This window comes from Ascaphus truei, chromosome 4 (assembly GCF_040206685.1).
Source record: "Ascaphus truei isolate aAscTru1 chromosome 4, aAscTru1.hap1, whole genome shotgun sequence".
In the NCBI taxonomy this organism is placed as follows: domain Eukaryota; kingdom Metazoa; phylum Chordata; class Amphibia; order Anura; family Ascaphidae; genus Ascaphus; species Ascaphus truei.
The window spans coordinates 232617749-232635378 of record NC_134486.1 but is presented as its reverse complement, the minus strand read 5'-3'; the positions used below and the strand labels follow the sequence as shown (position 1 = coordinate 232635378).

The 17630-nt window shown below is 43.1% G+C and overlaps 1 protein-coding gene across 2 annotated transcripts in view; it reads right to left on the bottom strand.

The window, feature by feature from the left end:
• The window catches only part of TULP4 (TUB like protein 4), a 322532-nt gene that overhangs the window by 67407 nt on the left and 237495 nt on the right, over nt 1-17630 (bottom strand). For both annotated transcript variants that reach the window (XM_075596999.1, XM_075597000.1), the window contains exon 5: nt 8709-8889. In XM_075596999.1, the coding sequence (XP_075453114.1) occupies nt 8709-8889 (181 nt within the window). The remainder of the gene's footprint in view (nt 1-8708; nt 8890-17630) is intronic.

Below are 17630 nucleotides of genomic sequence, written 5' to 3'. Positions count from 1 at the left end.
CAGTCGGATTGCTGCTTTAATGTGTCTGCTTGCTCTTGGGGGTATCTCCAAATTTTGCAGACCAAACACAATGTGCTGCATAAAAAAAGAAAAAGTAACGAAACACAGCTTTTAATTTGATTTTTCGATGAAGTAATGTAATAGAAATATTTTCATTGTTTTTCATGTTCTTTTGTGCCCAGTGGTGAAAAGGATTACATGTAATGGGACTGACAAGTAAGCCCTCAGTGCAGCATTGGAACATCTTTTCTCTAGCTTTGTTAGGGTAACAAAACTCACAACCTGAACAAGGTGAATTCAGATGACAATTTGTAGCATTTACTAAATAAATAAAAAGCCAGTAAATGTCATTAGCCTCCCACTCATCCGAGTGACTCAGAGGCTTATCAACAGGTTGCTGATGTACCTTCCTGTCAAACCATCATGATGTGTACACGATGGCGCTGTATTCTTAGAAATTGTCTTTTGCAGAAGTGTTCCCAAAAAGGAAAAAATACCTAAACTATAAAAATAACAGATATTAAACAGTATCACTTGCTACTGTATTTTACGAGGGAAAAAAAATTACAAGACAAAATGTATCCATTTAACAATTTAGTGATCCATCTATACTGATCTATTCAACTCCTGATTTATCTATCTAGACCTATCGATTCATTTAGAGCAGTGGTGTCCAGATGCGGCGAATAGGACAATGTATTGTGGCGAATCGGAGCACGGGGGAGAGAGCCGGGACATCTGTCTGTCGGCTGCAAAGGCTCGGCTACTCAGCAGCTGCGGGGAGGGGGGGGCTCGTCTGGACTCTTCCAGCTGTCCCAGGCCCAGCGGCATGGCGACACCCCCACATAGCAGTGCCCCGGCGGCTCCCGAGCTCAGCAGCAACCGCCCAGTCACTGTGATCTTTCCTCTCCCTGCTTCTGTCGTCAACTTCCTGCTGACAGGAGGGAGAGGAAGAATCAGCGTGGGCACTCAGCACTGGCTCCCTTAAAGAGACAGTGTGTGTGTGTCTGTGTGGGAAGAAAGAGAGGGTGTGTGTTTGTGGTGTGTGGGGGGTCGAGAGTGTGTGTGTGGGGGGAGGGGGAGAGAGAGTGTGTGTGTGTGTGTGTGAGGGGGAGAGAGAGTGTCTGTGTGTGTGTGTGTGAGAGGAAAAATGTGTGTGTGTGTGTGAGAGAGAGGGGGGAGTGTGTGTGTGTGTGTGTGTGTGTGTGTGTGTGTGTCTGTGAGTAAGGAGGAGTGTGTGTTTTTGTAAGTGTGTGAAAGTGAGAGGGGGAGAGTGTGTGTGTATAGAAGAGAGAAGGGGAGAGTGAGTGTAAGGGAGAAAGTGTGGGGGAGAGGGAGCGTAAGGGGGAGCGTGTGCGGGGGGAGAGACAAGAGAGACTGGGGTAAGGGGGTCAGGGGGGGCAGAGGACGAGAGACTGGGGTAAGGGGGTCAGGGGGTTCAGAGGACGAGAGATGGGGGCTAGGCTTGGGGTTCCCCAAAATTGCACAATCGAATTCTGGGGTTCTGTCTAGATCTATACTGATCGATTCTGAGTCAGACCAGTTTTAATTGAATTTATCTTATGGAGATTTCAGTTTTCGGTGCTTATTTTGTCGTAAAATCAGTGTTTCTTTTTGGGTTTTCTGTTGTTTTCATCTTATTAAAAAACAAACAAAAAAACCCAAAGCAATGTTTATCAGTGTTAACAATGTAAAAAACTGACACGCTTTTCAATTTGGCGTTTATCAGCGCCTTTTCTTTTTATTTACATACGCCACCGTGATCTTTTGTCTCCTACAGTACCTATAACCAGGCTCGCAGAGTTGGTGGAATTTAATAGAAATTGATGCTTAATTTTCTGATTTTTATCAGTTTTAACCGTAAGTGCAAGATGATCAGTCAGTGTTTTTTCGGAATCGGAATGTGAGTGGTACAGTAGATTATTCATGAAACTAAACCTGGCTGTGGTTGCTCAAAGAGAGGACTGAGAAACACTGATGTACTTATAAATTAATTTTCTTGTCTGTTTAACTATAACTAATTTATGTAAAATGTACACTTGAAGGGGGCCAAGCCTCCCAATTGCAAATCTTCCAATAATTATTTTTTCAAAAGTACCACATTTTATCAAACAAAAAACCCAAATATAATTATAATTAAATAATATTCCTTTCTGCAATTTTCTTTGCTTCACTGATGTTTTGCTCATGCCAGATTTGCCGCCAGAAAACTGCTACATATCACTCAGTCTTTATCAATGTTTCAGTCTACAACCGACATGATCAGACAACGTGATCAGAATTCACCTCTTCTGCAATTAATCAGCTTCAGTGTGTGTTCATTTTTCCAACAAAATGTTCATTTAATTAATAATTTAAATGACTGAACACACCTCACATTCATCTTATTTCCTCTGTAGTTTGATATTACCTTTTGTAATGGCACCGGAAAGATCATCTGTTTGATCCATCTCCACATTAGATCTAATTTACTTGAAGGCCACAGATTTAAATGTGCATTCAATCTTAGTCTATGTCAAAAATCAACGAATCCAATAAAATCCGCCCTTACCTACCATTTATCTTGTCATTTTTTTTTTTATAACTAAAATGTATACGTACATAAAGAAAACGTAGACACTCGGTTAACCCAAAAGAATGCGCTGCATAGAAGAGGTCAGTCTCCATAGTTCCACCTTTAGTTTTATAAATTCCATACCCAAATAAAGACATTTATTATTCTGCTGTTCTGTAAATCAACACAGAAGTAACTTAGCTGTAGAATACTTGACAGGGAGTGGGGAAATAGTAAAGCATTCCATAGAAGATGCAGTTATGTCATGGAAACGGACAGATTAGAGCTAATGGACTGTTGTTTGTGAAACAGAATGTAACCCCTTTCCTACCTAAGAGGCTTGCAGTGCATTTCACGTCCCTCTGACAGCAAAGGGTTTGAGGATAGCATTTTCATAGGATGAGTATAGGAAGAAGGTGCCTTTATCCCAGTTTTGATATATCAGTTATCAAAAGAAATATAAGGGGGCGCGCACGTGATGTCAAAGCGCATGAACGTCTGCTGAAGAGCTCCGGGCATGCCGCTACCTGTTTATCATTAGAGCCTCCGATCGGCACCTCACAACGCGGCCGCAATAGATGCAGAGGACGCGGGAATCATCCGGCATGTATCTCTGGAAGGATAGGAAGGCGAGCGCTCTGGATTTGTCCCGCTTTGGGCATAAACAGCCAGCGATCCCAGCGGAGAAGAAACAAGATGGCGGCGCGGAGGGCGGATCACTGAGCCCTGAGAAGGAGCAGGGTGAAGAAGCCAGAGATACAATTATAACAAGGCAAGAATTAAAGGGGATACTCCAGGAGATGCAGTCCATGTTTCAGTCTACTTTGGATAAAGCAGTGCAGAAATTTAAATCTGAAATATCTGCCCTGTCTAAAAGAACCACGGATCTGGAAGGTAAAATGAACGCCTCCCTGCAAAATCAAGTGAACACAGACGAAGAAGTCCTGAGACTTAACGAGGAGGTAAGAGCTATGAGAGACAGTTGGGTGACCTTGAAAATAGGGAGCGAAGACAAAATCTGCGAATCCGCCACATCCCAGAGTCAGTGACTGCGGGGCACTGCAGCCTTATCTTAAATGGCTGTTTCTCTCAATTGACCCCCAACTAGAAGACAGCGAACTGTTAATTGACAGAGCTCACAGAGCGCTGGGTCCTAGATTTGACGACCCTAAAAGAAGCAGGGATATGGTGCTGCGGCTTCATCAATACGCGGCGAAAGACAAGATAATAAAGGGTAGCAGAAACAGGGGTTCAATTGACTTCGAAAACTCCCTCATCCAGATTTTCTAGGGCTTGTCAAGGATGACCATAGACAGGCGACGAGGATTACAACCAGTAACAGCAATTTTACAAGAAAAGGGAATTCGCTATCGGTGGGCTTTTTCGTTTCACCTTATTGTTAACTAGGGCGCACGGCAGGTCTTGCTTCGCTATCCGGAGGAGTCTTTTGCTTTTCTTTCAGCGCTGGGTCTGGAGCCCAAGAGCAGACCGGATCAACAAGGCCAATCCCAGAATAATAGCTTGGATGAAAGGAGGTCGGTCAAGGGAACAAGTGCCTGAGGAGTGAACAATTAAGACCGGCTGAGTACCTGGGATGTCCCATGAGTGTCTTTTCTCTGCTGGTCACCAGACCCTGAAAGGGCTATCGGAGCCTGCAAGGGTTTATCCGACTGATGAGTCTACAACCCAGGATTCCCTAAGAAGCCCAAGCTGGTGCTGTTTTGTTTTTATTGTTTTGTCCCTCTCTGTCTCCTTTTGTTTTATAGGTCCGGTAATCGAAATGTTTTGCCCACTGTCTGGGCAATAAGATCGTCTCTGCAGAGGAGAGTGGACCCCTCTGAGTGTAGAAGAGACTAAGATCTGTTTGAAGCAGTGGAAAGAACTTTTCGTGAGCCTGGAAAATAATCAAAGACTGTTGTTCTAAGTAAGATAAAACAAAGGTGCAGTGAGGAGGGGGAGACTTTAGTAGTGGCGTTATGTGGGGGTACGGAGTCCAACATGCCTGATGTTAGGGCGACCCCAGTAGGGCCATATGCCCACCAGGCCAATCCATGTAGGGACTGGCCGCAAAATTGGGATGAGTGACTGGTAATACTCATCTTATTTTCCAAGTTAATTTTTATTCTTTTTTGTTTTCTCCAAGTTTCCGATTTGGGAAAATCCCCCCCCCCCCCCCTCATAATTTTTACCCTGTTCCCCTTTCTGTTTTCTACAACCATTGAGATTTTTGGAGCATAACTTTCACAATAGAGTACAGCGATGCTGGAAATGACTAGTCAAACGCCATTGAAGGTAGTATATGAATGTTAAGGGCCTGAACAGTTGTAGTAAACGTAGATTGGCCCTAAAAGAATTTAGGAGTCTGAAAGCAGATATTGTTTATCTACAAGAGACGCACTTTGACACTCAGGATCCCCCAAACACTTTTAGCTGTGTGTACCCTATAGCACTCTATTCGTCTTTTACAAGTAAAAGAAGAGGGTAGCGATTTTGATAAAGCATGGTATCCCGTTCCAGATATTGGAGCTCAAGAGAGACCAAGAAGGGAGGTCACTTGTGGTCCACGGTCTACTTTCAGGCTACATATCACTCTAGCGAATGTATACGCACCTAATGAAGGACAAATTGATTTTCTAAAGGAAACATTGGAGTCCCCCGGAGACATTTGAGAACAATCAATAATTTTAAGAGGAGATTTTAATATGGTCCCAGATACAGATATGGATTAATCCACTCATCCAGGGCAGTCTCACTCTTCAATGACATAGTGTATCAAGGAAATTTAGATTGTTAGTCAGAGTTTGGTCTTTTCGATGCCTGGCGCCACTGGCATAAAGGTCAGAGAGATTATTCTTTCTACTAAATCCCACCTGACTCCTACTCTAGAATTGATAATATATATGTAACCCAAAATATTTTGGAAGTGCTGGTTCAATCAGATATATGTCCCAGGACATACTTGAAAACGAGAGGCAACTCTCAATGTATTACTTCCTGGTAAAATATTTTATAAATAAATAAAATAAATAAATAAATATTACGTCGTCAGATCACGCTCCTGTGACGACTTTGTTTGACCCTCCATTTGCCAAGATTCAATCATTCCACTGGAGAATGAATGACTCATTACTAAATTATCCGGAAATTAGCGCACAAATTGGAGACTCATTTAAAAACTATTTTCAGATTAATAATGGCTCAGTAGAATCGACAGTAATATTATTATAAGGCTACAATTAGAGGACAGCTTATTTCAATTGCATTTTATAGAAAGAAAAAGAAAATAAAAATGGAAATATTTAACGGAAGAAATTGTAACGTTGGAAGGTTAACATAAAAAAACCTGTCAAGGAAAATGTATAAAATACTGAGCTAGGCAAGGGAGGAGCTTAAGATATTGCAATTGGAAGATGTAGAGAGGGCTCTTAAATGAACCAAACAGACATTCTATGATAAGGGAGATAGGGCAGACCGTTTATTGGCAAATAAACTCAGAGGGATCAGGGCGAGGGCTTCGGTCCTCGCTGTTAGGATAAAAGGAAGAGTCACATACAATCCCTCAAAGATTGCAGAGGAATTTGCTAAATTGTATACAGATCTCTATGATCTAGACAATTTAACCCCAAATGCAAAAATCCCTGGCTTGGTCGAGAACTATTTGAGAGACTAATGTCCCAAAATTGACAGAGGAGGATCATAAAATTTTAAATGCAAAAATATCTCAGCTTGAGCTTGGGAGGGCGGTTAGTTCTCTAAAGCCGTCAAAGGCACCCAGGCAGTTTTTGAAATTTGTATTATAAGAAATTTATAGGAATTCTAGGGCCTTGTCGGCTGGATTTATTTAATGATTTTCTCAGCGTAAAACAAATCCCCCCGCAGATGGCAAAGGCCAATATAGTGATGATCCCTAAAGAGGGAAAGGATCCATTATGTTGTGGCAGCTACAGACCAACCTCAATACAAGGATAATACAAGGAAAATTATTAATATAATTGATCAGATACATAAGTCTAAACTGAAAGCGGGGTAGCTGAGCCTGGATGCGGAGAAGGCATTCGACAGGATAGGTGGGACTTCCTGGATAAAACGCTAGAGGTATTCGGATTTTCCGGGGTCTTTATACAGGGACTACAGGCCCTCTATCAGTCGCCGACAGCCACTTTGAAGATTCCAAGGGGGGAGGGGAATCTGATAACAATAAGGAATGGTACGAGACAGGGGTGCCCCCTCTCTCCTCTCCTTTTTGCCTTAACAATTCAGCCTCTGCGGCTACTGTAAGAGCCTCCTCAAATATACAAGGGATCAAAATAAAAGATGACCACTATAAAATGTCAATATTCGCAGATGATATTATTTTAACTATAGCTAATCCATTGACATCCCTCCCGAAATTACAATCTTCTCTTCGGAGATTTGGTGACCTGTCTGGGTATAAAGTTAATATGGGAAAGTCGGAAGCCTTAAATTTGACTCTAACTGAAAAGGAGGTCGAGGTTCTTATTCAATTAATGGAGAAATTTACCTCGTTTTTGAACTGCACTACTGAGAAGTATGGTAGGGTCTGGGATGCCTGATAGGGGGGTGCCCCTGGAGGAAGAGTTGATTTGGGAGAGTTTTGTGCGGAACGTATTGTTTTTAAGATTTTGTATAATATGTAATGTGATTGTTGATGCTCGTAAAGCATTTTGATACAAAATGGTTATCCGCCCCCTTTTTTTTTTGTATCCTTTCCCCTCCCATTTATGTTTGAAAACTTTAATAAAAATATAAGTTTCAAAAAAAGAAATCTAAGTAGGAATTCCGGTTTTCCGTGTTTAATTTTTTTGTGCAATTTGTTGTTTTCATTTAAAAATGTGTGTTTATCAGTGTGACGAATGGGGAAAAAATGGACACATATTTTATAAGTGCACTCATTTTAGTTTCCATAAGCCACTTATTTTGTATTTGTGTCTTACTTGTGGCTGTCTGCTACAAGAGGTGAAACTCAATAGAAAGTGACGCTTATTCTGAATTTTAATGATTTTAATTGAAAGTGCAAGATGTTCAGTCGATGGTGTTTTTCTGCTATTTTTCGGATAAAACCTAAAACCGGAGTGAGACTAAAGCAAATCTACCCTCTGGCATCAGACCTATGCTGGAGAGGCTGTGGACATCGAGGGGACATGGCCCATATCTGGTGGCTATGTCCAGAGATTCAAAAATACTGGCTTATAATACAAGATTTAATAAAAGATCACAGGTCTCACAATCCCTATGGATCCACTGACCTTCATACTGGGCAGACCGATAGAGGAGATCGATAGCCCAGTATGGAAATGAATCTCCTTTATTCTGACAGCAGCAAGATGCTCGGTAGCATACTCTTGGAAGAAGACAGCGCCCCCCACAAAACAACAGGTGAAAAATAGACTCAATGAGGTAATGAGGATGGAAAAACGTACGGCTTTTCTAAAACGATCTACCGAAGGGTTTTATAAAATCTGGGAACCCTGGATAATTCACTAGAAAGACTCAGAATAGAATCCCTTGCACCATAACAGAAACAGTTAAGGGTTGGAGGAGATTAGAAACGGAGCGGCCGGACGAGGGGAGGGTTGACCACTCTACCCCACCCCTCCCCTCCCCAACTCCTCAGCCCCTCTCTCTCACCATACTTTTTCTCTCTTTCTCTACACCTCATGGACCATAAAGTGGCCCTGCCCTGAGTGTGCTTTCTCACCCCCCCTAATTGAACAAGGAAAACCTATTTGTATTAGGCCAGAAATGTAACGTAACCCAATGTATGTATAAATGAATATGCCTAATAAAAACCGTTTGAAAAAAAAAAAAAAAAAAAAACCTAAAACCGGAATCTGTAAATATAAGCGTGCCTAAATTTTCAATAAAACCAGGTATCTGACTGGATATAATAAATTCAAGTATACACTTAAGTATCTTACCTGGAAACCTTAATACAAAAAAATAGCAGATATTAATGGTTGAAAAACAAATATAAACTATTTTACATATATTAAATATAAAATAGCATTACCCCCATCTCATCAGAACCTGCACTTGTTGCAAGATCATTCCACTGGTCTGTAAACCCAACTCAGGTTCTTTGTAATTCTGTCTATACCCACTGACATCACCACTATTAGCAATTCATCAGTACCTTGAGGTGGAGAATAGTCATCAGAGTCTGTGTCACTCTCGCTGCTGTCTTCCACCAAGAAGCTGGGGTAATTCCAGGACATGCTCAGGATGCCATCAGACTCATGTAGAAGAACGTGCGCTAACATCCTGCCATGGCAATCCATGACTATAACCTGACCATCTGCAGTGCCAAACAGGACCTACAAGTGAAAGAGATAAAGAGTACGAGTTAGGCAATACCAGAGTCTGCCCTACACTGTACACTGGCGACACACTTTATTCGAGCTCGGCTAGTCCCACGAATTCGGGTATACCCGGGTGTATTGAGGTTTGTGACTGTTTTCTGCCCGAGTGCATTGAGGTATTTTCCAAGCAGGGATTGAAGCATTTTATTTCCTCTGGCTGCAATACTGCACAGTATATATATATATACTGCATTACAATTCATGAATTTATGCCATCTGGTAGACACGCGAAGCATTGCAGCCTATTAAATCCTAATCATTATCATTTAACAGATCAGCCGCCCGTCAGCCAGGCATGAACCCAGGCTGGGAAGGCAAATGCAACGGGGCTTGTCAGAGGTGAGGAGCGGCGCATTCCAGGTATCTGCCAGGTACATACCGGGTATTTGCTCGAATAAAGTGTGTCGGTGCAGTACCATGTGTTTTAAATATTGAATCATCTACGGTATATTGCTGTTCATCATATACAGATATTACTACCATTTTAACAATTGAGCCACAATTACCATTGACCGTAATAATCACATATTGTTTCAAGAGTCACAATGAGTGTGGAACAAAATGGGCTTGGTTAAAAAGTTTATTCCAAAAAGAAGATGTTAAAAATACTAAATTTTTGCATATTAATAAATAACTACAACAATAACTATGATTTGTGAGAGTCAAGAGGCGTTATAAAAAGGGTGCAAATGGTATTAGGAAATTATAATTGTACAACATGATAGCAGGGCTGAGCAGACAAGAATATCAAGTGTTTTTCCAGCTCATGGTATACTGTGATACAAAAGGGTGATCTGCGCTCATAAGTGGTTAAAAAGTGATTGGTGATATTGTGACCCTTTAGGGAATTAAAACAACCTGATTAGGATGAGGTTTGTGCCGCTGTTCTGGTGGGATGGCTCAGCACTCCAAGCTAGTACAAAACAAAAGAAAAAACAGCGCAAAAAAACCTCATAGTGTAGTATATTAAAAGATAATTTTATATAACAAAGGTGAGTATTGCACGTACATCAGGATAAAAATAACACAGCATGACATGTTAGGGACATGTTACCACTCGGCGGGACAGCAGCACGGGATATAGGCTTGGATAACCTTCCTCTGGTGGCAGGGACCCAGGATCGAAGAGACCGGCTCGCAGTCGAAGTTCCTTCCTTAGTAGTGGGGATACCGCTGCCGTTGGTTCAGAGGAGGTAATTCTCCTGACCGGTTCCGGGTTAGTCCGCGTGTGCGTATGACGTCATCAAGTGGCGTCTCTCTACTGTCCACGTCGTGCCGCGCTGGATGATTAACCAGACAAGCGAGTGTCCCAGAATACAGCTGTTCAATCGGGAAATGCCTCAATGGGTAAAAGAAAATCAGGAACGCGCCCTCTCCTACGCGTTTCGTATCGAAATATTCCCTGAAGAAGTATTTTGATACGAAACGCGTAGGAGAGGGCACATTCCTGATTTTCTTTCACCCATTGAGGCATTTCCCGATTGTACAGCTGTATTCTGGGACACTCGCTTGTCTGGTTAATCATCCAGCGCGGCGCGACGTGGACAGTAGAGAGACGCCACTTGATGACGTTATATGCACACGCGGACTAACCCGGAACCGGTCAGGAGAATTACCTCCTCTGAACCAACGGCAGCGGTATCCCCACTACTAAGGAAGGAACTTCGACTGCGAGCTGGTCTCTTCGATCCTGGGTCCCTGCCACCAGAGGAAGGTTATCCAAGCCTATATCCTGTGTTCCTGTGCTGCTGTCCCGCCGAGTGGTAACATGTCCCTAACATGTCATGCTGTGTTATTTTTATCCTGATGTACGTGCAATACTCACCTTTGTTATATAAAATTATCTTTTAATATACTACACTATGAGGTTTTTTTGCGCTGTTTTTTCTTTTTTTTTGTACTATCATGGTTTACTGGTAATGGTTACAACAAATGTAGATAGCAACTACGGTAGAAATGTGAAAATGTGCCAAAATTCAGTTTGCAAATTGTAACAGGGGCTTATCCCTATTTAAATAAAGCAGCCACAGAGCTCTGAGAATCCAGCAGAGAGATAGTTAATTGCAGCCATTCAATTAACTAGTCTCCCCCTGGACTAATGAGAGCTCTGTAAAAAGCCTCATGTGAGACACAGGAGAGATTCCTTAGCATACATTTGGGCTGGCATAAAGAGAAGGAAGACTGCAGAGATTTTCCTTAGCCCACAACTGGGCTGACCTGAGGAAAAGATGATGTCTTGATGCGCACAGAAGGACTGTACTGCTGAGGCGCATCTGATTCTAACACATCGCCGGTTTTTCCCTGGCTTTTTCCTGAAATGCGACGCACTTCACCTGGAGCATGCCGCATTAATTTTGCGTTCTCAGCCACGGGTCATGCGTGGTTGACGCGTTTATTGAGAATGGTTCGGATTTAATAGGTTGCAATTCTTCGCGTGTCCGCCAGATGGCAGATATTCATGAATTGTAATGCGCATGCGCTTCAGTAATGTGTCGACTTGCAGGTGTTTCGTGTAAAAAAGATACCAGTGTGCTATTGTAACTTGGCCTTGAGACTGAAGGAAGAGGTTGCAAAAATGTATCAATTTAGGCTTTTCATATTAAAGAAAGACAAAGACCAGTTTCGGTTACAGTATTCTCCAGAGACCCGCCGCCCGCCATGAGTGTTCAAGTGCAGCCCGTTTTCCAAAAACCCGACAGAAGTAACGCGTATTTGATATAGGCCGCGATTAATGCAACAGATGATAAGATGGCAACAGTTGTTCAAATTTATCAGTATTTTATCGAAAACTATGACTTTTACAAATTTTCGCCAGCTCCTCATACGTGGAAGCGTGCAATAAGGAAAAGGTTATGTAGCGATCCCTGTTTTTATCGTATTGAGCCACAATTTCTGGAGGGTATTGGTGTGTATCACCGGCTTTTTCCTGTATCTATGATCATGCAGACGGCAAAAGGCGAAGGGTCGTGTTAAAACCAACTAAGAAACGACAGTCGCTGCCAAGCAATGCACCAGCACCGGCTTCCAATAACGGTCCCACCTCAGTGACAACCCTTTCTGTCTATCCAGAAAGCCTGAGCCGGATTTCGCGTGCAGTTTCGATCAAGCTTGCATGTACCTAAGCAATTTCCAGCCTCATCAGCTGACTACAGGTGGACTAGTCCCACTGCAAACTATCGACGTGGATGATCAAGAACACTGGACTGGCAGTGGACCGGCACCGGCGCCAGCTGAATGGGAAATTCTATGGTGAGTATTGTTGCCGTATTATTTTCTGTGTTTTTTTTATTTTGACAATACAGTATCAATATCGGTGCGATTCAAAAGTCAAGCAATTCTCCTGTAAGCAATATCATTGGCTGAGCGGCTTCTACAGTACTGTGCTGCAGATACAGTACTGAACAATTGGTGGAACGCTAGGCGCATGCGCATTGGAACCTTCTTGAAATGCATATGCGTGTCATTACATCGACGGTAGGCGCATGCGCATGTGAACAGGAGACGCCCCCCGAGAAAATTATTGGTGGGACTGGCTGGGAACTTCTTTAGGGGGCTGACCATTACAGTAAAACTTTTCTTTTTGTTTTTCCTCAGAAAAGAAAATGGCTAATGGAGGGATTTCGATGGATAATATCGCTTTGTGTAACAATGCCTGCACATTGCTGAATCGGATTTAAAAACCCACGTACCGGAGTCTACAGTTTAGTGGCCATTGTTATTGATTAGGATAGAATACTGTACCTGAAACAGTATGCTGATGTTTTCCGGCCGTACAGTATACAATACTTTTTTATATACAGTACTGTATACTGTGTAATAAACCCGAAGAAATAAAAACTATGCATTTATTCTACATGTATCACAGTACTGTACATACATTATGTGTCTTCTACAGTATACAGTGCCAGTACATACAGTACAGTATGTGTCTTCTATTTTTTTAATACTCTTATACTGAGCATGCCTACAGTATACAGTGCAGTATGCCTCGACATTCTAGAAACACTGTATTTTGTTACAGTAGCAAAGGAGCCAATGGAACAATGTAAAACAAATCAACATGTTCTTTTATTGTTGGAGTAAGTACCAAAACATTTATTTACAAATACTGTACAATGTACAGTAGAAACATTTTAAGTGCACATCAATTCAAAACATCAACAGGTGTATGGTTTACTGCTACAGTAGTGAAAACATTTATGCATAGAAAGTAAAAACATTTACAGTCAGTCAGTATGGTTTACAGTCACATGTTATAAAAACAATTCTTATTCATAAAATATACAAAACGCAACATCTCCTTTATTAAAGAAACATACACTATACAGTACAGTGGGATGGTGTGCAAAAACAGTCAGTCAGGCCTGCACCACTACAGTCCTCGAGGGCAGCAAACAGGCCCGGTTTTCAGGACAACCTTGAAAACCGTGCCTGTTTGCGGCCCTCGAGGACTGGAATTGTGCAGGTCCTGTGTGTGTGTACAGCAAGTTAAAACAGTAAGTTAAATACAGTACAGCAGGTCAAAACATCTCCTTTATTTAAGTTCAGCAGCTCAAAACATGTACAGGCATACCCCGCATTAACGTACGCAATGGGACCGGAGCATGTATGTAAAGCGAAAAAGTACTTAAAGTGAAGCACTACCTTTTTCCCACTTATCGATGCATATACTGTACTGCAATCGTCATATACATGCATAACTGCTGTAAATAACGCATTTGTAACAGGCTCTATAGTCTCCCCGCTTGCGCACAGCTTCGGTACAGGTAGGGAGACAGTATTGCTGTTCAGGACGTGCAGACAGGCGCATGCGTGAGCTGCTGTTTGCCTATTGAGCTAAATGTACTTACTCGCGAGTGTACTTAAAGTGAGTGTCCTTAAACCGGGGTATGCCTGTACAGCACAGTTCAGCACAACAGTATGGTCTTACAGTTCCCGTGATTAAACCAGAAAGTCCACCACATTGTCCGTCCATGGCCGATTCCTTGCTTGGCGCAAAACGCCATTAATGCAGTCTCGAACGCCTTTCATTACAGGATCTGTAATTTAATAAAAGCGCCGCATTTCATCCAGAATGTTCTTTCTTAAATTGGCAGGAAGCGCCTTTTTTATGCGATTTCCTTCGTAGTTCACTCTGAAGGCCCAGTCGCAGTACAACGAGTAAGGAACATGGTGCTTAAAAAGTAACAAGGCATACTTGTGGGGTGCACCAGCACTCATCACCCTATACTTCTCCCTGAGCGCCAGTGGCAGATCGCACAGGGTGATGTCGGGCGCCGTATTGATGCGAGCGAATGTAGGTCTTCTGGGAGCGGGTGTGCTTGAGGCGACGGGCGATGATAGGTTGTCTGGGAGGAAGCTTTCCTCCGGTCTTGGTCGCCGTGTTGTCTCCTGGTGAGAGAAAGCAGCACCAGCCATGTACAGTAGTACTACACATCACACAATGCCATAATACTGTACGCACATAACTGCACTAATTTTTTGTTTTCTTGTCGGTTCAGGAAAAAAGGGTGGCCTGGGGGCCCAGAGTCCGACTCTCTCCGCTCCTGACCATGGCAAGTACCTACGATGATCCAAACCTCTCCAACCCCTGACCACGGCAAGTACCTACGATGATCCGCACCTCTCTAACCCCGACCTGGCTAACGACTACGACCCTGCACTCCGGACGCGCTCATGCGGCTGGAGGTCGGTGTTATCCAACCGCGGCCTTGCAGTCGCGTTCCGTTTGTGGTGAGCACTCCGTTACAATGATATGTCACTGGGGTTTTTTGTTTGCCTTCCTCTGGATCAATATACTGCAAGTATAGATATAGGATAAAGTATCTGTTGTCTAAATTTAGCATAGGCTTAACTTGATGGACGCATGTCTTTTTTCAACCACATCTACTATGTAACTATATCGTTAACAAGTACTCATTCAACGCAAAAACACAAAACCAAAAAGGCTGGAGGAATTGTATTTGACATAACTTAAGCATGAATAATTGCTTTATTAGAATACAGTGCCCTGACAAGAGGGGTGGGTGTTGGGTACTGCACGCAGCATGGATGGGTATGTTCAATGATGGAAACTTTCCAAGGAGAAAGAGTTTGAATAATAGACCATACCCGAATCGATCCCTCTAATCTGCCTCCACGCGAGTACCTGCTCTAACCCGAATCCCTGTCTCCACCCAAGTACCTGCCCCCAACCATTACCAGTAACGACCAACCAACTCCTAAAACGAGATGAACCTACATCCCAACTATATGATTGACTCGAACAACTATGTACAGCACACCACTTGCATCAACAATGGGTTGCTGAAATCCAATTTTTGTCCCATACATAATCAAGGTAAATACAAGTTTTGCTATTTTTTAGTGTGCTTTATTCTATTGTTTAGGTGTCACTTTGCTCCTTGTATATAACTTGTACATTTATTAAATACTTATTTGATTTGGCATTTCCCACTTGTTGCATACTTTTCTATAGTCAGAGCAGGCTGGAACTATTAGCTTTGTTGGTTATTGTGTAGGAGGTGTGACAAACGGCTTACTCCGGGGCTCCGCCGTCTGTCCGGGACTGTTAGAACACGGTCTTTTAGGGTAGGTTAAATGATGAGACGTCACGTACTGTTCCTTTAAACAGGCTATGCCTGGTTTATTCAGTCCCAGGCACTGAGACTGCCACAGTTTAAACAGAAAACAAAGCCAAACAAAAAGCTGCTCGTCTGAGCGATAACTTAAACTTAGATGTCCCTGACTCAGAGTTGGAAGTGGCTTGTCCACTTCCACCAACAAAATAAGTACCTTTGCAGTCTTTAGACAAACTAACAGAATGAATGAAGCGATTTGGGAAAAAGGCTTTCTCACCCCTCTGCAGTTCAGCAGCCTTCCAGGCTCTTGGGGGGGGGCCCAGAGGAAACAGGAAACAGGTCTTATATACCTGAACTCTAATCAGCATGACAGGTGACAGAAAACAGGCAGCAGACAAACTGTGGAATGGAGTGCCTGTACCACGAGGCTGCCCTGTTCAGCTTAGACAGGACAGAAACTGTTCAGTATCCTGGGAGCCCTGTATATGGAGTTTATTACCAACCCCTGGTTTCTGTCACATATCCTCCCCCCCAGCTCAGACCTCGAGGGGTGAGCGACCATGGATATTAGGGAGTGCATCCTTGACAACCCGTCGGCATTGCCATGTTTGTGCCCCGACCTGTGTTCCACAGAAAATTTAAAGGGCTGTAGGCTTAGGAACCACCTGGTCACCCTAGCGTTCTTCTCCCTATTTTGACACATCCAGGTAAGGGGTGCATGATCTGTGACCAATCGGAACTTTCTCCCCAACAGATAATACTTGAGTGTCTCTACAGCCCACTTTATTGCGAGACACTCTTTCTCGACTATGGAGTAATTTTTCTCCTGGGGATTTAGTTTCCTACTTAAATAAAGGATGGGGTGCTCCTCCCCTTGAGACTCCTGGGAGAGTACCGCCCCCAGCCCTACCTCAGATGCGTCGGTTTGGACTACGAACTCTTTGGAGAAGTCAGGTGTGACCAACACTGGTTGGGCACAGAGAGCTTCTTTCAGGCTTCTAAAGGCCTGTTCGGCTTCGGGGGACCACTTTACCATTAGCGGTCCTCTTGCTTTTGTGAGGTCGGTTAGTGGGGTTGCCTTAGTTGCAAAATTGGGAATAAACCTCCTATAGTAGCCAATTAACCCCAAAAAGGTCCTTACTTGTTTTTTTGTGACTGGCCTTGGCCAATTTTGTATCGCCTCTACTTTGAGTGTTTGTGGCTTGAGTAACCCTCTACCAATAGAATACCCCAGATACTTGGCCTCCTCCAGACCAATAGTGCATTTAGCGGGGTTAGCAGTTAGTCCAGCAGACCGAACTGCGTCGAGCACAGCTTGGACCTTTGGAAGGTGGGACTGCCAATCTTCACTATGGATTACCACATCATCCAGGTAGGCGGCAGCGTACCGAACATGTGGTTTTAAAATTTTATCCATCATTCTTTGGAATGTGGCGGGAGCTCCATGTAAGCCAAAAGGCAGCACCTTATATTGAAAGAGGCCGTCTGGGGTTGAGAAGGCTGTTTTTTCTTTTGCCCTTTCTGTGAGGGGAACCTGCCAGTACCCTTTTGTTAGGTCTAGGGTTGTGAGATATCGGGCTTTGCCCAGTCTCTCTACAAGTTCATCCACCCTGGGCATAGGATAAGTATCAAATTTTGACACCGCGTTTAGTTTCCGGTAGTCATTACAAAACCTTGTTGTACCGTCTGGCTTTGGGACTAAAACTATAGGGCTGTTCCACCCACTTTGGGATTCCTCAATTACGCCTAGTTTTAGCATTTTTTTAACCTCTAAACTTATAGCCTCTCTCTTGGCCTCTGGGATTCGGTACGGTTTAAGGTTAACTCGGACCCCCGGTTCAGAGACTATGTCATGCTTAATTACGTTAGTTTTACCTGGCTGTGTAGAGAAGATTTCTTTGTTCCTTCTCACTAAACTCTGGACCTCTCGTTTCTGATGCACGGACAGTGTTTCAGCTATGCTAACCTCTGGGTCAGTTTCTTGATTCTCTGACGGACCTGGGGGTACTAGGGTTAACAAGACCTCTCTATCTTTCCAGGGCTTGAGTAGGTTTATATGGTAAATTTGCTCAGGTTTCCTCCTACCTGGCTGCCTTACCCTATAATTTACTTCTC